Source organism: Cygnus atratus, chromosome 1 (assembly GCF_013377495.2).
Source record: "Cygnus atratus isolate AKBS03 ecotype Queensland, Australia chromosome 1, CAtr_DNAZoo_HiC_assembly, whole genome shotgun sequence".
Classification (NCBI taxonomy): Eukaryota; Metazoa; Chordata; class Aves; order Anseriformes; family Anatidae; genus Cygnus; species Cygnus atratus.
The window spans coordinates 183,846,584-183,872,143 of NC_066362.1; the positions used below are offsets into that span (position 1 = coordinate 183,846,584).

The 25,560-nt window shown below is 39.1% G+C and overlaps 1 protein-coding gene across 2 annotated transcripts in view; it reads left to right on the top strand.

The window, feature by feature from the left end:
- The window catches only part of DCLK1 (doublecortin like kinase 1), a 239,195-nt gene that overhangs the window by 188,331 nt on the left and 25,304 nt on the right, over positions 1-25,560 (top strand). For both annotated transcript variants that reach the window (XM_035542884.2, XM_035542886.2), the window contains exons 7-15: positions 2,380-2,464; positions 3,805-3,913; positions 9,049-9,106; positions 10,775-10,894; positions 16,555-16,701; positions 20,946-21,079; positions 21,777-21,854; positions 22,497-22,593; positions 24,558-24,638. In XM_035542884.2, coding sequence (XP_035398777.1) covers positions 2,380-2,464; positions 3,805-3,913; positions 9,049-9,106; positions 10,775-10,894; positions 16,555-16,701; positions 20,946-21,079; positions 21,777-21,854; positions 22,497-22,593; positions 24,558-24,638 — 909 coding nt within the window. The remainder of the gene's footprint in view (positions 1-2,379; positions 2,465-3,804; positions 3,914-9,048; positions 9,107-10,774; positions 10,895-16,554; positions 16,702-20,945; positions 21,080-21,776; positions 21,855-22,496; positions 22,594-24,557; positions 24,639-25,560) is intronic.

The following is a 25,560-nucleotide window of genomic DNA, read 5'->3' on the forward strand; positions in this document are numbered from 1 at the left end:
TCCCAGATAGAAATCTGACTCTCTCTAGGCACCCATTCTGTGAAGCTGTGGCCACCGAGCTAGGTCTGGGTTTTAACATCTCCCATGCTCACAGATCAGAACAAGGAGTGCAAGACTCTGTGAGGAGGCCGTCGAACTGCCAGAGGAAGCAGCAGAGGGGTGCAGTCAGCAGTGCTCGACCTAACATCTGCCAAAAAGTGTAATCTCACCGTTTAAAATGCGAAAACTGAATATAGAAGTTGTTTGATAACCTGTTGAAAATCTGGCACTAACCTTTAAATGTAAACATTTATTTAATGAATTGAATATATAACAAATACTAAACATCGCAATTCCTTTAGGAAAATGCTGTGGAGTGGAAAAACAAGAAATTGCATGCCTAGTCTAGGAAAACAAACAAACACAGCAGAATGAGCAGAGAAAACGTTATGGTTGTATTTTTTCCTGCTAATTTTACAATCAGGAGTGTAGGGGAAACAATTCTCTGTCGTTATATGCATGTAAAAGTAGCAAGTTTGAGAGTGACTTCTCCAGCTCTGAGAGTTCATAGCATTTTCCTGGTACCTTGATCCCCTCCTCTGCTCATTTATTCAAAAATGAACCTGAGGTAAGTTTTTCCTGAGATGTCTAGCAGAATTTAGCACGGGAATAGCACATACATAAACATGTCCTCATTGTGAAAAGAGGCTGCTGTGTCTTAGCGAAATGCATAAAATCAGTCAGTGCTCACTTCTGTTGTCAAGAGGCAGCAAAAGTAGTCCAAAAATTGATTAATGGAATTTTTAATTCTGCTCAAAGCTCAGAAGAAATGCTTGGATGGAAGAAAAGAATGAGCTGGGCTGGGCTTGATTAAAAGACGAAAACAGGCCAAGAATCTCCTTGTAGATGGGCTGTGTGCAAGCTCTCCAGATTATTTAGTGAAAAGCAGGCTGAGTTCAGCCTTTGTCTCAATCATCTGACCTTAATCTATTGTGGGAGAAATTAGAAATTCGTCTTTTCAAATGAACTCAGCACACTGGCCAGCTTTTAACTCTGCTAACTGCATTCGCCCTGGCTCCATGCTCTGCACAATTTGCGGCTACTGCCTTGTTAGTTGTTTGTGCTGCAGTTGTCTGCCGCACCACAGCAGATGAGGTGGTCCTGCAGAAGGTCTGCTGCCTTTATAAAGTGCGTTGACACCCTGATGGGCATCCAGATACCTTGCAAACACAGACAAGGAACCGATCCACAGTGTTACTTACATGTGTCACAGCCTATGATTTATATAATATATAGACAGGAGGTGACTGAATAGCGCAGTGCTTTGTAACCTTTCAGCATGCAAACTATGTGAACCCGAGAGAGTTTAGTGTTGGAAATCCTCTGAATACTTCTAACTCACATTGCAGTGTGAGTACCTGAAGAAACACTCATTTTTTCTCAGAGTTTAAGGGACCATGGTTACATTTGTAGCTTCCTCTGGTTTCTGCTGAACATGGGAGAATCCTGAAGATATATTTGTATGATTGTTATGCAGCACAGGATAAAATTTTTGAATGAAATCCAGCCCATCTCGTGTGTCTGTGTTGTTTCATCCATCTAGATTTGTGATGAAGCAGTCTTCCTGAAGTACATATCTGGATTTTATACGTAACTGATAGACAGAGATAGGTTTCCCTAGTGAGATCCTGCCTGATGTATTTTCAGCATCCAAGCTGGGAGGCCAGGGGTTTCCCTCTGGAGGCTATACAGGTACCTTCCTCCCCCTGTGAGTTGTGTAGGCAAACATAAACACTTGATGTACAAGGACTTAAAACCAAGGTACAGACCCATGCCTCAAGTGGGCTAGATCTGCTCACTTTATTTCAAAATAATAATAATAATAATAATAAAAAAATATTCACCCTGACATTTATTTTAACTCTACATTTTCATAACGATTTCTCATTTCTAGAGCACAGCTGGGGAGGTTTTCACCAGAGGGGGATTTTCAGAAGTGAGGAATTGCGCCCAAAACAAAACCAACTTCAGTCAAAACAGATGTTTGTGCTCTAAGTGCCTGCTAGGTTAATGATGCTGCTGAGGGAACAGCTTCCTGCCTGTAGAGGGCATATAGCTCCTCGGTTTTCTCTGCCAGAGTATGTGTGGAATAGGGAGAACGAATGGACCACACATAAAAGCATCGCTGCATATAATGAATTGCGCATACCCACGTTTAAATGGAGTACTGAAAGTGTGACTTCGGTGGAATAATTGAACTGTTCACAAACATCTGCATATCCCTCCACAAAAGTAAATTGATACTTTGCACAGGGAACACCGAAGCCTCTCTGGGACATGCTGTGGGTACTTGTGCTCCTTAAAAATCATCTGTTTTCGTTTGTGTCTCTCCATTTCCAGAGCTCCCAACACAGTGGCTCCTCTACCTCATTAGCATCCACCAAAGTTTGCAGCTCTATGGATGAAAATGATGGACCTGCAGAAGGTAACGTTCGAAGGCTGACATTTCAAAGCAGTCGATGTAGTGATAACAGCAGCTGTGTAGGAAATGAGTCATTCTTCCTGCCAGAGAAAGTGGGAGCGGTGCAGGCTGGATGACTCTTGGCTTGGAGGCTCAGCAGCCTTGGCAGAGCAGCTCAGGTTCACTCCGGATCACATCTGATCTGGACATCCCTGTTCCGAGGCGTCTCTGTTGCAGGATGCTCTAGTTCTACAGGTGACCCAGTGCTGGCTGGGTTATTTCACCAATGTTTTGTCTCATCTGTCATGATACCAAAGAGCATGCAGCAGTCTTGGGTCTTTGCTGAGCGATAACTAGACTGACCACATAGTAAGACTTTGAGCGAGTTGGCTGAGGGATAATGTCTGCTCTAACACTGCCAGTTCACACGCACATACATGTGTGTGTATATGGCCTTGTCTGATAGTAACTCCTCGTGCTGCCTACGGATTCAGGCAGATCCCAGCCCCCATGTGTCATAACATTCACTTTTAATACTAAACTGGAACAAAGGACGGGTAAAGATACGATACAGTTAGAAGGCATTGTCTTAGTGCAAATTTCTGAGGTGCATTTTCCATTACAATATTTGTATAGTAGCTTGTATCAGCCGCAGTTTACAATTGGCTTTTAGAGGCATGTTAGGTATTTGTAACATGCTATTTCAGATACATTTAAAAATAATGGTACATGAATGAGCACTAAAACACATGAAACTACAAACTTTTCTTATGCTTAGACACTGTGTAATGCAATTTTACCTAAACATCTGGTGCCCAGGTTGCATGTGAGGTAGTATTATTGAGAACATTTGTTTAAAAACTAAATATTTAATATTGGGGGAGGGGGAGAACTAGCACTTAGCACATGAGGAGTTTTATGGATGTCTCAGTTTACAGGATGTAATAAAATAAGTGCTTGAGTGTTGGACTTCTTTGGTACATATATTTAATCATGCTGTGTCAAGGAGTTCCAACCCTTTTTGGAGGCTGGTCTGCGCTTGTGCAGTTCACAGAGGCCTTTTCATAATTAAAAAAATACAATTTTGGTTTTGTCCTGGGGGCATATTGCAATGGGAATGGTAAACTATGTAACACTCGAATGGTGGTATGTTTGAGCCCCCAGAAGTCTTATTTTTCATTATTGTATCTGTGTGAAACCTGTTGAGTATATACAATGTCAGCAGCATGGTTTCACTGTACAGTAAGTGAGATACTGACTCTGAATGGTTTCCAGGCTCCTAAACCATAGACTTAAAATGCATGTTATGTGCAACATCTGTGTTTCCTTCACTAACAATAAAAATGTACTAATGATTCTTTCAGAAGTGTTGGAGGAAGGTTTCCAGGTTCCAGCATCGATAGCAGAGCGATATAAAGTTGGAAGGACTATAGGAGATGGAAATTTTGCTATTGTGAAGGAGTGTATAGAAAGGTGAGAAGGATAATTTGCTTATTACTGTAACAGCAATCATTAATGCCATGCTTTTTCTAGATCGTATCTTTATTTGTAGAATATAGGACATATGGAATAAGGTAATGTCTCAATGCCAGATGGAAAAACTAGACTAACGCTCTCTCATGTGAAAAGAGAGCACATCCAAAGTCCAAGGGACAATCTATGACTTTAATTCTTTGTGGGGTTTGTGTTTTTTTTCTGCTGCACAGAGCAGATTTTACCAGTTCTTTATATCTTTCCTCTTGCACTGAAATAACATCTTTTCTTGCAGTGTGTTCGTGCAACTTGACCTTTGCATTGCACCAGTTAATTATTTTGCATCTAGGAGCATTCCATAAAGATTTCAGGAAGTTTTGTGTGTGGCATAGTGATTATGGAAAGCACAAAAAGCTGGCTTCAGATCCATCTATTCTTCCATCTGACACTGTGGAGTACCTCTTCCATGTTTATCTTTAATAAAATCTGCATCTGTTTCCTGCTTGCTTGCTTTGTACCATTGCATGAGCTCCATCTAACTTTACAAGTCTGCACTGTAGACATCAACGTCTTACTTCCTCAGTGCCCTTTACAGGCAAAAGGAGAGAACAGTCGCTCTTGAAGACAAACTGTTTGACTAATTTTAGACATCCGTTCTAGGTTAGAAAGTCACAAGTCACCTCTCATGTCTGTGTCGCTGAAAGTGTCCAGGTTGACCAGCTCAGATGTCAGTTACTAAATTTGTATTTGGTCAGATGAGTCTTGCCCACTGTGTTGGAATGGGCTGAACCCAGCATTTAGAGTGTAAAAAAGAAGAGAACAAAAGACAGAAATGCTCAGTAGAACTACAGGTGTTTCTTGGTGGTATTGTTAAAAAAATCAGAGAATATGGGGTAAAAAATTCACAAGATACTTGTATGTGAAAAGATTTTAAGATTGTTTATGTTAGATGGTAGCAGTGCAGAAAAGGCAAAAAACAAACAAACAAACAAAAAAAAAACCAACAACGCCAGAGCTGTTGGTGTCCAAAAGAAAAAACAATGGAGATGTCAAAATCTGATAATGAAATTCCATGAATGAATTTTTATTTCCACTATCATCATATCCTAGGCTTACAGAAGACTGTAGCCTCACCTTTGGGCTCAAAGAAAAAATACTTTTGCTCTTCAGCCTGTAAGAATGTGATTTTAATCCTAGAGACTAAGTCAAGAATAGATCTCATGGCAGATGATGATAAATTAGCTTGGCTGGTTTTAAACTCGAGTCTCCTTGGAAAAAGACAGGTCCCACTTTGGATCTGAAAGTGTCTGGCAAGTTGGAGACCATTAAGGCAGCTGCTGGGGAAGGGGGAAGAGGGAAGAGTGAATTTTGTATCGGCTGACAGTGTGCTTGTGGGACTTGGCCCACGCTGTTGTGAGGCTTTCCGAGCTCTTCCAGAGTGAGTTCGTGGTGGAGCTGGTCGTGCAGAGGGCAGTAGCTGTTCAGATCAAACTCCTGGGTCTGAATGCTGGACTGGAGAATATGGAAGTCTAAGGGAAGTAAAGCACAACAATATGAAAGTAAGAAAGCATGGTACCACCCTATGGGAGAGGGGGGAACTGATGAAAAGCATGGGTGAAAACGTATCACTACAAAAAGAGAAAAAGGCAAGCGGAAAGTGAAGTGAGTACTGACTGAGAAAACGGGATTACATGGCGGAATAATAGTTCGTAGTTTCGGTTCACTGTCATTCAGAGGAAAATGTTGGCTGTGCTGAGAGCTAGTTTGAACGGGCCAGTGTGCATTACCACCATTTCTCAAGTTGAGAGAAAAGACATGAACAATATTAAATGTAGGTCCCACCACGCCTAAAAATAATACTGATTATCATATCCTAGGGAGCTTAAATGAAAACTGTTTCCTGCCCTCTTGTGCATCCTCCCAGTCCCTGAAGTATCTAGTACCATGACATATCTAGTGAACATACACTAAGCTAGCATTATAATTCAGATATTCCCAAATAAATACTCTTATGGTTTCTGACCCATACCATACTGCAGATCCCTTGTATATCGGAGAGTTACTACATTGAGAAAGCTTGAACGTTAAAACAAAATAGAATTATTTCTGTTAGTTTCCGTTTCTAAAGCGGGATACTTTTGCCATCACAAGCATGGAAGGTGAAATTAAAGGCTCAGAAGGTAAATTAAAGCCAGTACATGTAAAACACCTTCAAAAACATTCTTCACAGTCTTTCTAAGCAAAAAACACCTCACTTCAAAGTCTGATACGTCCATCATTAGCAGAGCCAGAATTGATGGGGTGATACCTGGGACAGAGGACTTTTCCACTTGCTATTGATGTACAATTCCTCTGTGCATGGCACTTCAAAGGAATAGCACCGTGAGGTGTTAAGCAAGTAGGAATGGGTCTTGTTATACATCATCACTGATCACATGGATATATCTTCTCCATAGCTCCACACTTAAATGCATTCACAGGCATTTTCCTCTGACCATGAACAGTATAAATAGAAACTAAAAACAATCTTCAAAATTTTCATGTGGGGACTTCCAAATTCCATTTCAGGGATTCTTTGCACTCATGAAGGTGCACACACACACACACAAACCAAAGTAACATGCACACAAAAGTAATAAAGATAGATTTTTGACTCAAGCACAGTGGAAATCACGATGAACTTTGCAAAAGGTTAAGACAGCCAGAGAGTGTGGCCAGGAGCCCCGTTAGGAGCTGGAGGTCTGATGATGTACCCTGTGCTAGTGCTGTGGTTCCAGACTTTAATCCCGTGGTAATGTTTCCTACTTCATGTGGCACCTTTTTATTGTTCAGCTTAAGTGATAGGTGAGAGGTGATATGCCTATTTCGCTGTGGCTTTCTGGCACTGCCATGCATATTTTTGGCGGGTCTGTAACTTACAGAGGTTCCTGGGCTGCTGACAGCCTGTGGTTCTGCAGCTTTTTAGGGGAAAGGATTTGCATTATCTTTACTTTAATTTTCTTTTTGCCAAAACAAAGAGCAGTCAGAGTTGTCATCTGCTCATTACGTATCTGCTCCATCATATGCGCAATTTGTACTGTGGTGTTTTCATACGTGTTCATTTTTAACTTTCAGATACTTCCAAATTCTGACATTTCCTCACTAGCTCATATTTCCCAGTGTTTTCAAGTACATGGAGTCTCCCATGGCCAACAAAAACCATCAATTTCCTTTCTCATGACAGAAAGGAAGCATTCCTAGGGCAACCAAGGAGCTTGAAAGACACTCCTGCTGAAAGAGAGTGTATTTTGTCTGAATTTGAACTCCAGATATCTTAATTTCTAATATTCCTTCTCCTACCTCCACTTTTCATTCCCAAAAACGTGGTGTTGATAGCTCTGCCTGTCCTCTCACTGTGTTGGGTCTGTAGCCACCAAGCATCAACATGTGGAGTGTGCCCCACTTCTGGGGGCTGTAGCATTAAGCCCTCTAGCAGTGAAGTACAGATAGGAGAAGTTTTAAATTTTTCTTTGCTTAAGTCTTGAACATCCATGTTTTCTAAGCTATAAACATTGGCATCGTCTTTTAATTGATGTCTTAATACAGTCTGTCTTTGCTCCGTGCTGACCTGTGAACTTGAACTGAATTAATAGGCTTGTTTTTTTATTCTTTCTGCTAATGTCCCCATGGCCCTTAAATTAATACTTACTGGTACATCATTGCCAGAAGATATCTGTATGCATAAATATGGCAATAAAAATGCCCAGTCATTTTAGTAATGCAGTGCTTTCATCTTAGGACTCACTTTGCATGTCCTACTTGACAAGCTGTGCACATCTCTAGGCATATTCATTTCTTCATTTAACCTGTATATCAATTTAATGGGTCAATTTAACTATTTTTTGTTAAATGAAGAATGAAAAATCACGAAGTCACAGAATGCTTTGGGTTAGAAGGGACTTTGAAGACCATACAGTTCCAACTCCCTGCCATGGGCAGGGACACCTCTCACGAGACCAGATTGCCCAAAGCCCGATCCAGCCTGGCCTTGAACACCTCCAGGAATGGGGCATCCACAGCTTCTCTTGGTAACCCATTCCAGTGCCTCACCACCCTCACAGTAAAGAATTTTTTCCTGATGTCCAATGTAAATCTCCCCTCTTCAGGTTTAAACCCCTTGTCCAGTTGCTACACTGCCTGATAAATATGCTTTGGGGTTATTTTTTTTTAAATCCAAATATATGCCTAAGGCCAATGTAATAGCCTTATGTAAATTGTTTACATTTTTATTACATGACAAAAGCTTTTTATTAAGAGCTTTCTCCTATATTGCTCATTCTCCATTTAACCTAATAGTGAAACAAGAACTTAGGACCAGGGCTTTTTGGTTTCATCCTTGCAGCCTTCTTTTGATTTTATAATTTGATTAAGAAATGGAAGTTGATCTTGTGAACTTGTCTATACATTTTGTTTTCTATTTTAATATTCTATAATAAATATCTATCTATATATGTAATACTGATAAATATTTTCTGGTTTCCAAAAAATAAAAAACACCCAAAAGAAAATGTGTTCTGAACCTGAATTAATTTTCTATGATCTCTTACTGTCTCCAGAACCGTTCATACTCTATTCCGTAAACAACATATTTAATTGTGCTAGATATATATTTACAGAATATGGTGAACGTTATTGCAGGGTGTCCAAAACTGACTTTTTTTGTCTTAGCAGTTGTATGTGTGCAGATGTATAGGTATTTTCCACAGCTCATTTTTTGTTTTATGGAAAACAAAATTTTTCATTCTTAAGAAGATTAAGATCTCTAAATACTGTGTCAGGTTTTGTATAAAACTGCAGAAGAAAGATCAAAAACCACTATAAAATAAAATAAATAAAAAAAGATTTTGTTTCGAAAACATTGAATTATCTTTATTTAAAAAAAAAAAATCTCAGGCAGACATATTTAATAAATTTGGCTGAAGTTTACAATTTCAGATAAATCTAAACATTGCTTGACAAAATGAGTACTTGAACACAATTCCTGCCTAGAACATAATTCTTACCTAATCATTAATAATGTGCTCAAATAACAAATAAAAACTCAACTGAGAAAAAATATTCAATGTAATTGAACATACATTTTTTTCTTTCCTCAGGTCAACTGGTAGAGAATATGCTCTGAAAATAATCAAAAAAAGTAAATGTAGAGGAAAAGTAAGTACAAAAATTCAAATGTGAGCAAAATGTGTTTTTTTTGTTTGTTTGTTTGTTTGTTTGTTTTCAAGAAACATTTTATGGGAGATCATTTGGGAAGCTGTTATATTTATCTTCTGCCTGGCAAGTGTTATAATCTTTTTGGCTGAAGCATTTGCCTGTCCCCTTGAGACTCTTGGAGTATCAGGATAAAAGGCTACAAAGTGCCTTTCAAGATGCATGGGTTGATTCTGCATTTGATTGGTTGTGTGTGGGTATGCACGCTCCCCTTGTCTGTAATTATCATAGAATCATTTACGTTGGAAAAGACCTCTAAGATCGTCTAGTCCAACCATTAACATTGCACTGCCAAGTCACCCAGTAACCCATGTCCCTAAGCACCACGTCCAACCTCTCCTTGAACACCCCCAGGGACGGTGACTCCACCACCTCCCTGGGCAACCCGTCCCAATGCCTGACTGCTCTTTCTGAGAAGAAATGTCTCCTCATTTCCAACCTAAACCTCCCCTGGTACAACTTGAGGCCATCCCCTCTAGTCCTATCACTAGTTACCTGTGAGAAGAGGCCGACCCCCAGCTCCCCACACCTTCCTTTCAGGTAGCTGTAGAGAGCAATGAGGTCTCCCCTGAGCCTTCTCTTCTCCAGACTAAACAACCCCAGTGCCCTCAGCCGCTCCTCACAGGACTTGTGCTCCAGGCCCTTTACCAGCTTTGTAGCCCTTCTCTGGACCCGCTCCAGGGCCTCAATGTCCTTCCTGTAGTGAGGGGCCCAAAGCTGTACGCAGCTCAGGCCTCACCAGAGCTGAGTACAGGGGGACGATCACCTCCCACTGCTGGCTACACTATCCCTGATACAAGCCAAGATGCTGTTGGCCTTCCTTGCCACCTGGGCACACTGCTGGCTCATATTCAGCCAGCTATTGACCAATACCCCCAGGTCCTTTTCTGCCGGGAAGCTTTCCAGCCACTCTTTCCCCAGCCTGTGAATGCTCGTCCAGCTTTTATACCCCAATACTGACAGTAAAGAAACCATATGGTACAGAGTATAGGTTTGTACAGGACCTGTGGGCCATAAATAAAATAGCCAAAGATATGCACCCAACGGTACCTCACCCTAATACTCCAATGGAGACAGTATCTGAGGAGGATTCTTTTTTTCAGTATTATGTCTCCTATCTTTCATAATCCCAGATGTCATAGAAAAAATCAAACTAATAATCGTAACAACACCAGTCATTGAGTCTAATCAGTATCACCAGGTTAATCAAGTTGATGTCAGTTTTATACAAAATGAATTTCTGTTACCTTTAAAAATTTTATAACAAAAGATTCTCTCAGAAGATGTGATCATATTAATAAATGGAAAGATCTTGCATTGGAGAAAAAGATTTAAAAGCTTCCATACTAAACTTTTCTCTGTATTGGAAACACATCTTTTCCTGCCTTTCTTTTTCTGTATTCTATTCTCTGTTCTTTTTTCAGTTATCATACTGATGTTGTTTCTAGTCTTGTTTCTTCTGTATTGCCAGAGGCAACAGCTATAACCTTTTTTTAAAAACCCTGAAGAATCCATGTAGGTCTCAATTCTCTCTGCATTTGGAAAATGTACATGGAAGTGAAAGTTTTTCCCACCAATCCATAGTCATTAAAGATTTCTTTTGTGTGGCAGGAACACATGATACAGAATGAGGTATCTATTCTAAGACGAGTCAAGCATCCCAATATTGTACTTCTGATTGAGGAGATGGACATGCCAACCGAGTTGTACCTCGTCATGGAACTTGTAAAGGTGAGTATTTTGGAGTTAAGCTCCTTATTAAGAACTTTTTCAACCATATTCAGAAATTTCATTCGTACTAAAGCTTACTAATAATCATATAATTCTAGAATAATTAGAATGGTTGGGTCTTGTCCAGCACCCTACTGAAAGATGTGTAACCCGCACTCCTTATAGCTTTCAAATAAATACTCATCTAGCTTTCTGTAAACCCCACTCAGAAGAGCTCTATGGACAGTACTTCAGACATGACCAGTTTTATTTGCTCCTCCTTTCTCTTTTAAAAGGTTTCTCTTAAACAGAAGGCATCTGCCTAGAGGTGAACTGAAAGTACCCCCAAGTTGTATAGGTATAAATACAAGATTTCAAAATTCAATAATCTTTGATAAAATATATTTTAATTACTTTTTATTAATTTATATTAAATTTTAGCAATATTACTTGTCTCTTTTCTCTACTGGTTTATATTAATACATTGTCAGATAATAACCTAGATTTCAGCTGGAGGAGAGGGGAAGTGAAAGAGGAGAACCTGCTATTTAAAGCATGGCTCTGTACTGAAAACAAACTTTGCAAATGCAGTATTTATATTTGGAGCCCTATTTATTCCTTCATTGTAACTTCCAGATCTCATGCATTTATTTTGTTCTCTGGTGGAATTACATATTCAAAATGGATTACGAAACTCAGACCAGGTCATCTCTTGTCCCCATACTGTCAACAAGACAGTGTATGAAGTCTGAATTTAGCTCTTGGTTCTGGTACTAATACACAAGTATGTCATTCTGCATAAAAAGTGGTAAAGTACTTTTGAGTGAATTACGCAAATGAGGACAGAAAGTCACTGAGGACATTTTGTCCTCCATATTTATTGTAACAGAATACACCTGTTTTTCGCATTCATTATGAAATAGCGATTCTTCTTCCTTCCTCAGCTCTTCTGCAAAAAGGAAATTCCAGCAGCCACCTCCAGTCCTGTATCTTAACCAGCAAGTTCTCCTGAGGCAGTCTCTCGGGTCTATACCTGGGAAATCCACTGATTTAAGTGTTTAAGGACAAGTATTACAATAAGGAAACCTTTGCTGTGCAGCAGCATTTATGCACAGGTCTGTTGTATGTGGATGCTCGACACTTGAGAGCAAATCAGCCACTTAAGATCACTTCTACTTAAAAGCATGGTCACCTTCAGTAGGCATCCTCTGCATCCGTGGTGAAAAACAGGCACCATCAGAGCAATTAAAAGTGTATTATTTGGTCTGTTATCCCCTGTGCTGTCTGGTAGCAGCAGTGACACAAGCTGTGTTTCCAGTTGCACTTCCCTGCTTTCTGCAAAGCTGCTGTGCTGTCCAGGCGAAGGGAGGCAGTCAAGTGGGGCCCGTGGATGGATGGCCACAGATTCTCCTTGTCCCTGCAGCAGGCTGAGACAGCCTTGCTGTCCCTGGGAACCTCAGGTTATGTCCTGAGATGGCAGCATTGCCCTTATAGGTTTGAGCCTGCCAGATGCCTACTAGAGCTTATGGTCCAGCTAACCCTGCTGTCTACCACCTCCAAACCATGAGGAAGCACACAGGAACATGCTGGTGGCAAGGAACTGACAAGTTACTCATCATCCTCATTTAGTCTCTGATGGAGAAGTTAAATCCTAAGGAAAAAGCAAAATGCTCACACTCTTCCACTCTGTAGCCAGTCCCAGAAGAATATTCCCACTTTCTTCATAGTCACAGCCCTCTCATGGACTTGAGTGCAATGTGAAATAGCACAGCTTTAGATCAGATGCCATTAACCATCTAACACTATTTTAATCATAATTATTGCTCTTTTATGTGGTAAACGAGCTTGCTGAGATACATGCTACTGTAGGCTTTCTGCAGTGCCCATGATAGCTTGTTCAAAGGTACCTCAAGTACTCTTGCACAACAATGTAGTCTAGCGTAGCCACCGTTTCAGCCTCTATTGATCAATCCTTCATCTTGGCCCCATGAGGTGTGCTAAGAAGTAAAAGCTGTGCCTTGTCTAACATGCCAAGACTTACGCACATAGCTGTTTTTATGGGTGCAACCTGCTGTGCTATTCATGCTTGAAAAATGTTCAAACTGTAGTCTCCAGTGAATTTTTAATCAAAGTCCTCCTCAGCTAAATAAAAGAGGAGGAGACCAGAAACTCTTGCAAAATAACTAGCCTAAAAGATTTATATAAAGAAAGCCATTCATCACTTTCTGGAAAAATCTGTTTTCTTGCACTCTTTCTTCTTTACTCTTCAGGGTTGCTGAAAATAGTATGATATTTATGGTTTTAGTTATGCAATAGAAGGGCTTTGTAGACATCTTTATAGTTCAGATATCCTAGAGAGCACCGTTTTTATGTTCTATACTTTTATGTTGAATAATAGAAGAAATTTGGAGGAAATATCCTGGTCCTGGGAAGTTAACTTTGTTTCTGTGAAGCAAACATCTATTGCTTAATATTTAATCGGGGGAAGAAAAAAAACAAAAACTTGTTAGGCTCTGTGGGCACCGGGGAAGGTATTTCTAGAAAGACATTAATTGTTAATTCACCAATTGCTGACTGTTACAATTTCATAGTATGCACTGTTAGCATTGATTAACCATCTGTTATTGACTGACTTTTGAAGACCTGAGTTTAAATCAAACTCTCAGACAGGAAAGAAATTCAAGGAGAAAAGGCTTGATACTGCAGAGCACGGTTTCAGTTAATACCACCCTGCATTAATTGGCAGTAATATGCTTGACATAAGTGGCTGCTGCAAATACTGCCCTCACCTCATGGCAGATAGACCATTCATTGCTTTGTAAAGTGTAAGAAAAAGCACTTCATAAATACAAATATAAACACATTGCAAGTGGTGCTTGTAAAAGGAAGCAAGGACCTGGCTTCTGGCACGTTGCCTTTTTACACAGCGAAACAAAATTGTTATTCAAACCTAACAGGAGTTTGGCCAATTTAACAGGCAAGATTTATTACAGAGTTTCTTTTACTGCTCCAGGATATGATTTCACTTTTGCAGAAGAAAAGAGAGATTATATCATTTACATAACAAGGTAATAAATAAATAATTGGTTACTGTACTTCCAAGTATACTTCCTCGTGTGCACAGATGATAAAAACTGCATTCAGATGTTGCTGGTCTGATTTCACTCCCAAACAGGGGATTTAAGGCTGAAATGTCATCCTGAACTCACCCCTTGTGCCTGAATAAATGATAGGGACCCGCTGTGTGAATCAGCTAGGCAGAACCTCGCAGGGTAAAGTGCTCTTCAGGGACGGGGAAGTCTGAAAACCATTCTGTCTGATATAGCTGTCAGCTGCGTTAACTCTTTCCAGGATATCACCTCTCTTTTGGCTGCAGAGTCTCACAGACTGAATATGTGCTCTCTTTTCTTACCAGACTACCTGATGAGAAACTTTACCAAGTAGACAATTTACCTGCAGAAGATAATTCTGCTTCAAATTGACTTGGTGGTCTATTAATATATTCTACATCCGCTATCTTCTCTGGAGTTTAGGTTCCCCTTGCACATGAACGTTTGTTCTTTTTCTTCTGACTTCACGCTGAAGTTTCCCCTTCCCTTTTTACTTAAAGTTCAGCTTCTTTCCTTCTCATCCCTCACATCTCAGCTCAGATTGTTTTCTCTGTTTTGAGGCAGATCCTTCGCTGATGTTATGGACACTTCTCTGGAGCATCTGGAGTATATTAGATAAGACCAAAGATCTGTCTAATCCACTACCTCATGTTAAAAACCAGCTGGTATAGGGGCTTCACAGGAAGGAGCTTAGGGAAGACAGATTATTTATCCCACATATTTTGCCACATGCTGATATCTAATACGTAGGGATCAGGTAATGCCATGAAGTACATGATATTGTACTTTTGCCAAATATTTGGCTGTTCTCTGTAATCCTCTGTCAGGTTTAGCTTGGCCTTTTCTTCCTCCTTTTCTTTGACTCTGTGTTCCTTGATGTATCTTGATCAGTCACCAGCCAAAGCAAGAGGTTCTGATGTGGTCCAGATTTGACATCGATTGGCTGCAAGCAGTTTCCAAAGCTGGAGTTCTGCTTCTACAGGGGGAATAAACTTGCACAGGCAGACTTCAGCTGCATCTCAACAATGCTGTTTTTTTTTAATAGTTTTGATTCTGTTTTGTTTTATTTTTAAGTAGTGTCTGTTTTCTCAGGTTCAAGCCTTTGGTGGTTGCCATTTCCTACTTTTTTCTAAATGGACATGGTTTCTGGGAAAATTCTTTTTTGTTTTTTCCCCTCTCCTTTCTCTGAGTGAAAACAGTGTTTCATTACCCTGCAGCAGAGCCTTAAAGAACAAACAAACAAACAAACAAAAACCACCAAATAACTTAAGGCTGTTGATAAAATCATGAGAGTTAGCGAAGCTGGGACTCCTCTGTTGCCTTCAGAAAAATACCTACCTTTTCTTTAACCAACAGTTAAAGAAACCAGCAGTTTCCTGTGATGTATTTTTTATCCCGATGTGACTGCAGCAGGGTTTTTTGTGTTACTTTTGCAAAATTATCCTTTCCTTATTCTTTTTGTTGGTGGTGGTGGTGGTCCATATCTCCTCTGTGGTACTGCTTTGGTTTTGAGCAAAGGCCAGAAGTAAGTAGTGTCCCTTAGTGTTTGTTTCTTTCTCTGTTCAGTCTAGCTTCGTCCTTAATCTCTGCTTTTAAACTTTTTTTTTTTTAATCTTTCTCCGAACACTTATGTGTTTCCACTTGCCAGCTCAGCTCTGGCAATATAATCCAAATGTGATGGATGCCCCAGGTCGTGATGAAGATAATTTCAACTTTAAGGATATCCACTTAATATTCCTTCATTTCTTCTTTTTTCCTCTCTTGTTTTTCTTTCACTGGCAGTAGCTATCAACAGAATTAGACAGCAGGATGACCTGGAAATGGCACAATGCCATCTGTTTTTGCAGCTAAGGTGAAATAGTAATGTTAATTCTAAAGTGTCTTCCAGTAGGATTTTGAAATATATATATGAGAGAGTATTAGCTTCAGTATTACCCTGGCATATGTGCTTCAGTATTAGCTGCAAGAAGAGCATCTTACTACCAAAAATGTCACATCTTGTGCAGAGAAAATGCTTTCTAAAATCTAAATATTCAAAGTTTTATGATATGGAAACAGTCTTTTAAAATAGGCTAGCAGTAATGACAGGTAACTGTTTTGAGTTTTATTCAGAATTTCTTCATCTTTCTGGTATTCGGTCAGACTTTAGACAAATATTTGATGTCAGCCTGTTTGTAATTATAATGGAGCAGCAAGGGTTGGTACGCAGAACCATGACAGGCAAGTATGTAAGCATGCCAGAAATTTGCAACAGGGGCTCTGAACACGCAGGTTGGCAAGTGCTGGACTTACTACAAAAGCAGCAGCCGGTGGGAATGGTTTGCAGAGGAGACTCCAGCCTCCTGGCTGACCAACTAAGCCATGACAAATGGTACTGAGTTAGTGATACGTTCAGCTGCCATCATGGGGGATGTAATCACATCGCCCAAACATTATAGTAGTTTTCTGCACGGAAACTACTGGTCCTCCTGCCTTGTTCTCCTCCGTAAATTATGCCCCTTGATGTTCCCTAAAAGTTTTCAGTCATTTCACAAGTAATGTTACTTATATGCCGTGGTCATTTTGCTCCAGGGAGGAGATCTGTTTGATGCTATTACTTCCACCAACAAATACACAGAGCGGGATGCCAGCGGGATGCTTTACAATCTGGCCAGTGCCATCAAATATCTTCACAGCCTGAACATTGTCCACAGAGATATCAAGCCAGAGAATCTCCTGGTAAGTGAAAATTCAGCTTCCAGTGTTGATAACTTGGGAGTGTGTGAGAGAAGGTCTGTGCTTCTTCCTCCTTACAGACACACCCCAAGTTTTTTCAGTCTTTTAAGTCATTTAGTTTTAATCTTAGCATTGTGAAGCTCTCCTAAGATTAATAGCTATTACGAAGAAGGCAGTAACATCAGCTAGTATATCTAGACTATTCACCAGGATGCAGCGACAGAATTGTTCCAGTGATTGCTAGAAGTGACCTTTTAGTGAGCTACAGTGTAATTTCAAACTTCTCATAAATACAAAGGTATTGTGTCCGCAATAGACGACTCCATATTGCAGCTGCTTATGCAATTAGCAGCAGTTTAGTTTTACAAAAACTGTATAAATGTTGCGTCCAAATCATGTAGCATGTCAGAGCAGAACAAGCAAGAGACTTCCGAGTCCTTCTCTCCCTGCTGGGCCTCACAAATAATTGTACAGAACTTTTTATTAAGACAGTTTCCTAAACAAACATCCTAAATTTTCCTTTTCATGATTGAATGTATATGAACACTATCCACTGAAGACAGTGAAAAAAAATACTCTGACAATTAGTCCTTCTTCTGGGGATTTTGTACTCTTAAATGCAGCAGTTGTGTTCTCCCAACCGACTTAATTTCATTTCTTCTGATAAATTAATTTATCCTGATTATTTCACGGTTCTCTGAGTTTTCCCAGATTTGCTGACATGTTCCGGTATGAAGATGTCCCAATCTTCCATACATTCTGTAACCATAAAACAATGTTCAAGATACCTAGAATATCAGTTCTCTCATCTGTGTGCTGTCTGCCATGTGTTTAGTACTGCTTGACACTGAAGAGGTTTTATGGGAAAGTTGACTCAAGTTGATCTTGCCAAACTTCCAGGGAACAGTAGTTTTACCATTGAGTTTTGTCTAGTGGTAGATGCCTTAATAGTTCTGGGTGATGAAGTAGCCTGGACTAATTTTCCAGAAACTGCTAAAAACATGTTGGGCAGAGGTTTAATTAGAAACCAATGACTGATATTTCTTTAGCAGCCCTTGGCGTTCGTAAGTAGCGGCATGCAGAAGTGACAGCAATCACACGTCAGGATTCACTTTGATTTGGGATGTACAGTAGTGTCTTGGTCTGAGTGTCTTGGCCAGCTTTTGACTTGAGATGTCTCTGAACGCCTGGCATCAGTGGGATGAAGCTTTTGGGGGAAGAGAGGAAAGTTGTCAGGAGGTGGGGGCAACTGGGAGAGGATTAAATCTGCCTGCCCAGCCATCTTTGGTAATACCCGCTACCAGATTTCCTTTTGTATTGCAGACATACTGTTTCTGAGTGATTTTTCCAGTGTCATAAGTATATAGAGGTCATACATTGCTATTAATACTGAGCTGTGAGTATGCAGCACCTCACTTCTTGCAGCAACATAACCCTCAAAAGCCAGTGTTTGACTAACAAATTATATTAATTCTCTAAGATATATCAGATCTTTGAAATAATGAACACTGCCTTAGAAGAGAGCTTTTGAATCAATCTCACATGGGTTCTGACCCTATCTATGGTGTTAACTGTTTATGGCCTTCAGTACCTCCTAGGTTCTACTTTGATAGTTCCTTATGTCATCAGATTGCAATTAAGGTTATATTCTTGGCTTTTATAAAACACTTATAAGCCCACCTAACAGTCAGATGTCCTAGATTTTAGGGTATGCTGAATCTCTGAGTTTTTTTTATCAACATGCACATTTTTTGTTCTCTAGAGAGGGTATTCCATGTTTTAATTGGAACGTTTTTCGTAATTGCTGCTATTTAGCACGTTTATTTTGTCAAGTCATGGGATGTCTTTATAGCCGTATAATAAACCCTAGAGAACAACTTCTCTGACTGTTGCCATCTGCAGTGATCACAAGAGCAGCTTAGAAAATACTGACAGTCTTTATAGTAATAGGATACATATGGTGGCACACAATTATGTGTGGCTGCATTCAATTAGTGTTGTACAATTACACAGTTTTACTGCTTAGTTAAAACAGTGAAAGCACTACATAGTGGGTAATTTGCACTAATCCCCATTTCTTTAATTGCCCTTCCGTATTTAAATGCAGTAGAACATACATAGCATTTGTTCTGAATAACACGAGCATTAAATTATCTTTCACATTCCTTGACTGGCAAGTAATATACTACAGCTTCACATTGGGCTCCTTTTTATATGGAGTTATAACAGGGTGAGGAAAAGTTACTTTCTTCAATTTTACAAGTCAACTAAAGTAGTTTTCCAAGGAAAGTAATCCCTGGAAACAGATGGGGCAAAATTCAAGAAAATGCACAGTACCAAACCTTTTGCATTGGTAAATATTGCCAAACAAGCCTTTTCAATAAACAATTTTTAGCATATATGAGTCATAAAAGGTGTGGTCTGTTAATGGAGGAAACTTATAAACAACCACAAGGTCAATACAACTCAGATAAGTCTTTATAAAAGATAACTGCATGAAATAGAATAAAATGCTAATTAGACTGGATTCAGCTCCTGATGTCTAAATGAACGCTACATTTTTCAGCAAGTGAATATTTAAAGCTGTAGTCTCTAGCCTTTAATTAAAACTGTTGTTGAAATTAGATTTATTACTGCCATTTCAGAGAGCACTTTCTTTAGTTTCAGGAACCAGATGTATTTAACAATCTGTGTTTTTAATAAAACCATAATTGCTTTTTTTTCCAGTGGTATTCTATAAGCCTATCTTTCTTGTGGCTTAGCAGCACAGATATGTGAATCCATATCAAATTGTTGGTTCTCTAAAGTCCAGTTGAACTGTTAGAAATAACATAAGGAAGGGAGAAGAATTTTGTGTAATCTGAATGTCTGCTTATGACTGTATCACCTGGTAGTGGGGATTCAGGACAGAGAGGGGGGTTCCTCTCTAGATGTGACTAGCATTAAGAAAGGACAAGCTTGGGTGCTGGCTTTTGGGTTTGTCGGGTTTTTGGTTTGGTTTGGTTTGGTTTTGGTATAATATAACTAACTATTATGAGCAGATCTGTAGCAAGAAAGACTTCAGGGTTTCATTTTTGCACCAAGTGAACTGTTCAAGGGTCCATTGTAGAAAGCATGGCATTTGAAAAAAAAAATCCAGTATTTTGCTCTGCAAGAAGTTGTAGATAAGTCTGATTTCTGATGTAGTACTAGCTGTTCAAAATGGGTATTAAGGGTGATTTTTGTTTTGATTATGAAGTATGATACCTTTTCTTTTTGTCATGCATTACTGCTAATTGTTTTCACACAGCTTTGATTTGGGTTGCAAAATAATGTGATGCATATATACTTTAAGAAGCCCTTCTGTTGACTGTTTCTAGTTTCAAGGTGTTGTTATGGTAAACAGCATTAAATTTCATCGTAAACATTCAAAAATGGGAAGCAAGAACCCAAACTAGTAGCTGGATTAAAGAAAGATCCATAGTGTAATGTTTAATTTAGACTGGGATTCTTCTTTTGCAGTGAGCCAGCTTTTAAAATTGTGTATTTATTACTGGGATTGTGACTATATCTTAATCTCCCTTCACACATAAAAAACAAAAAAACAAACAAAAAAAAATCACGCTGCTGTAAAGACCATCTTTTAAGAGAGGAATTTCAAATGTACTCATTAACAGCCTTGACTATGTACATTGAAGATGATGGAAACTTTCCACCGAGAGACTAGTGTATAACAATCATCCAAGGAGAGGACTGTTTCTAGGTGAAGTAGTCCAGCTATGTTTGTATCTTGCAGCCTCAGTACACAGAGAAGCATCTGTTGTTGCTATCAGTGCAGTCACCATTGTGTTTTCTAAGAATGTGAAATCCCTGTGCAAGTTGTGGAAGTTCTGTGGAACTAAGTTCTGCAGAAGTAAAACTTAAAAACTCAAAAACCTTGCACTGTGAACTGGCTGTCAGTGGGGAGTTAACCTAGGAACATCACTGCTGGAAGGTCAGACCTTTGCTTTTGGGCTTTAGCTTCTAGCAAGAAGAAATACATCCCTTGTTGGCCAGGTAGTAAGGTAAGTCTTCCCAAATACTCCAAGTGCCTTCAGGGGAAGTTGTCCCATTTGTCTAAATTTTCAAAGCATGCAGGGAAGTAAGTTGTATGCAAAGAAGAGAAAGAAGACTGTAAATTAGAAGGAACATTTCAGGCAGTTAGTAAATGATATAGTAGTTCCCTTGGTAGGACTGTTCTAAGCCTTTGAATTTTATTCTTGATTTAGGTTTATGAACACCAAGATGGAAGCAAGTCTCTGAAGTTAGGAGACTTTGGCCTAGCAACCATTGTGGATGGACCTCTCTACACTGTTTGTGGGACCCCAACATACGTAGCTCCAGAAATCATTGCTGAAACTGGGTAAATCACTTCTAGTGATGATTCATTGATACATTCACAGTGGAATATGTTCTTGCCATTGTGCCAGACACATGTTCTGGCAGTTAGGATTTTTATGCTGCTTTTGCTTGGGTGTGACACAGAATCATGGCTTAGAACGCTTTAGTTGGAAGGGACCTCTGAAGGCTATCATATCCAGACCAGCTCAAAGCAGTGCTGAATTTGGGGTTAAAGCAGGTTGCTGTCAGTTAGCCTCAAAATTCTCACTTTTTCACTAAGGTACTAACTATCCATTTGCGTATACAATAAAAGTAGTTCTTACACTGACCCCAGATTCTGCTAAGTACCATTTACTTAGTTTTATTTCATTATCAAACACCATCCTTTTCTCTGATTTGTTCCATGAAATAAATATCTGCCAGTTTGAGCAACCTGTGGTCAGTTTTGCAGGCTTTCTGTTGGTGAAGGTCACTGTCTAGCTCAGCAATACAGCACAATGTCTTTAGACATTCATACATTCTAATCTGATGTAGTTTTAAGATGTAAATCTAAAAAAAGATATGAAAGCAGAATTAGAATAGGTAGGTAGATAGGACGTAGAGAAAGTTCAAATTAGAATACATAAGAAGTTTTTAATAATTCTGAAAATGTTTCCCCTGTTCCTCTACTGTAGTTCCTAGAAATCAGTTTTCTCTAATCATCTCTCTCACACTCCTAGATATGGCTTGAAGGTGGACATCTGGGCAGCGGGCGTGATTACTTACATCCTGCTCTGTGGTTTTCCTCCGTTCCGTGGGTATGGACTGGTCTATTCAACCATCCTTGTTTTGTTAATTGGTTCTTGTGCTGCTTTTGCATTAAGCACAACTGGAAAAAGTTCTCTGCTTGTAGGGTTTGTTTTTTCCCATGATTTGTATAGTAATTTACACAAATCCCGTAAATGTCTGTGATTTTACTGTAAAGTCTCTGTCTCATGTTTGTTTATTTTAGTTTAAACTTCATTGCATTACAAAACAAGATCCTCCATTATGGGTTCTGGGTGCCTTTGCCTGATGTTTAAAATACACAGTAAAATAAACATCTTCTTTCATGGACCAAATGCAACATATTCTGTGGTTGGTAAAAAGTAAATAAAATGTAAGCCACTTAATAAGGGTATGTCAGATCTTTTCTCCCCCTCAAAGCAACTGCAAAGTGTTTGACAGTCCTAAAGACAAGCAGGTTACCTCAGAAAGAAGATACCAAATGCACTTTGTGTTATGATCTCAGCGTTCACACCTGTGGTTGCATGCTTGAGGAAAATAAACAGTTTCCAAATGCATACTCCAATTAAAAGCAATTTCAAGAAGCTTTTTAAAGCCAGCTCAGGAAATAATGTCTCTGTGGGTTTTGTTTTCTTTTTTTTTTTTTTTTTGGTTGGTTGGTTTTTACTTTACAGAAGTGGAGATGACCAGGAAGTGCTTTTTGATCAGATTTTGATGGGACAGGTGGATTTTCCATCTCCATACTGGGACAATGTTTCTGACTCTGCAAAGGTGAGTTTATATAGTTGATGACACTTCTCCAGTAATATTCCCAGTGCCTGACATAATGGCTGTTATCCTTTCACAGATCTGTATTTGACATGTCTCATACATCCCTGCTGCACCTGTGAGTTCCCATGGGTTATCAAGTAAACTGTTGTTCGATCACTGTCTGTTAGATTCCAGGCAGTTCTGAAATGGACCCCATCTCTATATGATGTCTCATACAACAGAGACACCCAGCAGCCTTTACTGACGAAGAAAAATGTTCAGTATCTTTGCTTGATCTACCCTTCTTAGCTTGAAAGCTCCCTGGGACCGTGCTTTTTATGTGTTTGCAGTGGGGACTAGGTTCTAACCTGGAGCCTTTGAATATGATATAATAATGTTACAGGGAAGCTGTTTTCCGTTATTAATCTCATTAGATGATACATCTGTTGTTTCTTTCTGTCAAAGAACCAGGCCTAGCATTGCCTGTAACTCCTCATTGGTGTCAGTGTGGTATGAAATGCAGACCTCTTTTGTCCACCAGTTCATGGGTTGTAGCCTCTTGGCACATGACAGGGAGGAGTTAGAGGCTGGGATGTGCTAAAGCAGATACAGCACTTTTCAGATGCAGATCCCGATGGAGTTACTTATGCTTGCAGAGTAGATCAAGTTTTTTAACTCTTACTAGTGTGCTGAAACAACAGCTTCCCTCACAGACTTCCTAGGGATCTGACATTCACTATAGTCATATACATATAGAGAGAGAGAGACAGATAGTATGTACAAAAAAACAAACACATAGACTATTCATTTGGTTAACGTGTAGTTAAGTGTTTAATTTCCCTGATATATAAGAGTTCTGCCAGTTTACTTCTACAGTCTGTAAGGCAAATCCAGACAAAACTGTCTTCCTATTTCTTTCAGTGTGTGTTTAATCACAAAATATTTACTAAATTTGGAAGTGGATGTGAGTAATGAGAGTAGTGTTCTAAGTTCTGAGTCTCCCTTCTTCGGTGCTGTTAACATCCTGCTTTTGCAGATATGTGGATGGTGATTAGGACTGATGTTTTAGTTTGTTAACTAATGAGGTTAACAAATAAGATACGGTCTTAGAGTTGGAAGTCCTCTAATTCATGTCATTATTTTGTAGCAGGCTTTATTGCATATCTGATCACAGAATCACTGAATGGTTTAGCTTGGATGGGACTGTTTGAGGTCATCTGATCCAACCCCTCTGCTCAAGCAGAGCCACCTAGAACAGGTTGCCCAGGACCAATTCCAGGACCATCAGTAATGAGAACTCTGCAGGTCCTTTCCTGTAAAACCCCTTGTTCCAAATTTTGTTTTGAAGCATTAGACTGCTCATTTAGCTTCTTCTCCTTGTCAGTAATAATTATTAACTTTGGTCTTTGGTGATATCCCTCTATTTGCCATCACACTGCAATCCTATTTTCTGTGCATTCCACTCACTGATGGAATTAGATACTTGTTTATTTACATGATAGTTGAAAACAGGGTAATTGCATAGGAAATCAAAGCATGAAAAAAATATGTTTAAAAGTGGTTTATTAAATATCTTCAATGTCATTTGAACAAGAGCTTAAAGTAAAATTCTAGATCTGCTGACTTTTTCCTTACAGAGAAACTGGCTTTTTCTTAATGGGAAGCTAACCTAATTTCATGTGATCATCTGTTTCGTACATAATGTCTTAAGTGCTTTTCTCTTAAGCAGTGGCAACAGAACTGTAACTCAGAACTGTCTTCTAGCTTTTCAAGGTACTGTTAGATAATGATATAAAAATTCAGCTTGAAGATCAGTTTGTAGTTGTTCTCTTTTTTTTTTAATAATCTTAATATATTTCTGCAGCTGGTAGTTCATTCTGTCTTTGAGCACTCTTCTGTAATCAGCTGAAAAGCACTTTAGTAAATTAAATCTGTTGATTTGTTCTTCAAAACATTTAAGTTTGACCCAATATTCCATTTCTCAGGAACTTATCACAATGATGCTTCAAGTAGATGTAGATCTGCGGTTCTCAGCCTTGCAAGTTCTTGAACATCCATGGGTTAATGTAAGTATTTTCAGGCTTGTAGATGCTGCTTCTAATTTGGCATCTTTGAGCTCTTCTCTGTCACATCCTTTCTATGCCCTTGTGGAGCCATCATGTTCTAAAAAATGCCACAGATTTAACTGGAAATAAGCTGGGTTACGTGCTGTTTTAGTATATTGTGCGTACATTGGAGTATTTACTATTTTATGCATGCTCAGTTTCATTTTCTCTGAAATAATTTGTGCCAAGTTTTCAACATATCTCAACCACACTTGACAAATTTATACCTCTAAAAATCAGCTTGTGAGTTCAATGGCGCATTTTGCTCTCCTAAAATCAGATGGATTCAAAAATCCGACAGTCATGATTAAAAGCTATTGAAATACAGTCCGTGGTGTTAAGCCTACTTGATCCAGCATGAAACGGGGAAACCTTTAGCATCATACTTAACTGCTGACATTGAAATATACATATATTTATGTGCAGCCATATCCATTTAATCTGAGTTACCATGAAATAGCTATTTATGCATCTTGGCTTATCTCTAAGCGACTGGACATTTGCCATAGAAGTGGTAATCAGTGAGGTAGCATATGGATACATCTGTCAGAGAATAAAGAGATTTGTCTCTGATTAATATTGAAACAAGGACACTACTTAGTACTTGTCAATTATTTCATATTTAATATTTCTTAAAATATTTGAATGACAAAAAGAAAAACTGGAGAAAGTCTAGATTCAAATTCAGAAAGGAAGATTGAGAAAAAAAATACAACTGCAATCAGCAGAGAAAAAAAAATCAAAGGAGAAAGAAATAGTATTTCATTTTCCTTGTTACCAGTTGGAATGTGCAATCCTCACCAGAATGCTATTTTGTCCCTCAGTTAACAGATTCCCTGAGCTGCTGTATCCAAACAATTTTTCTCACTGGAACACTGCTCGA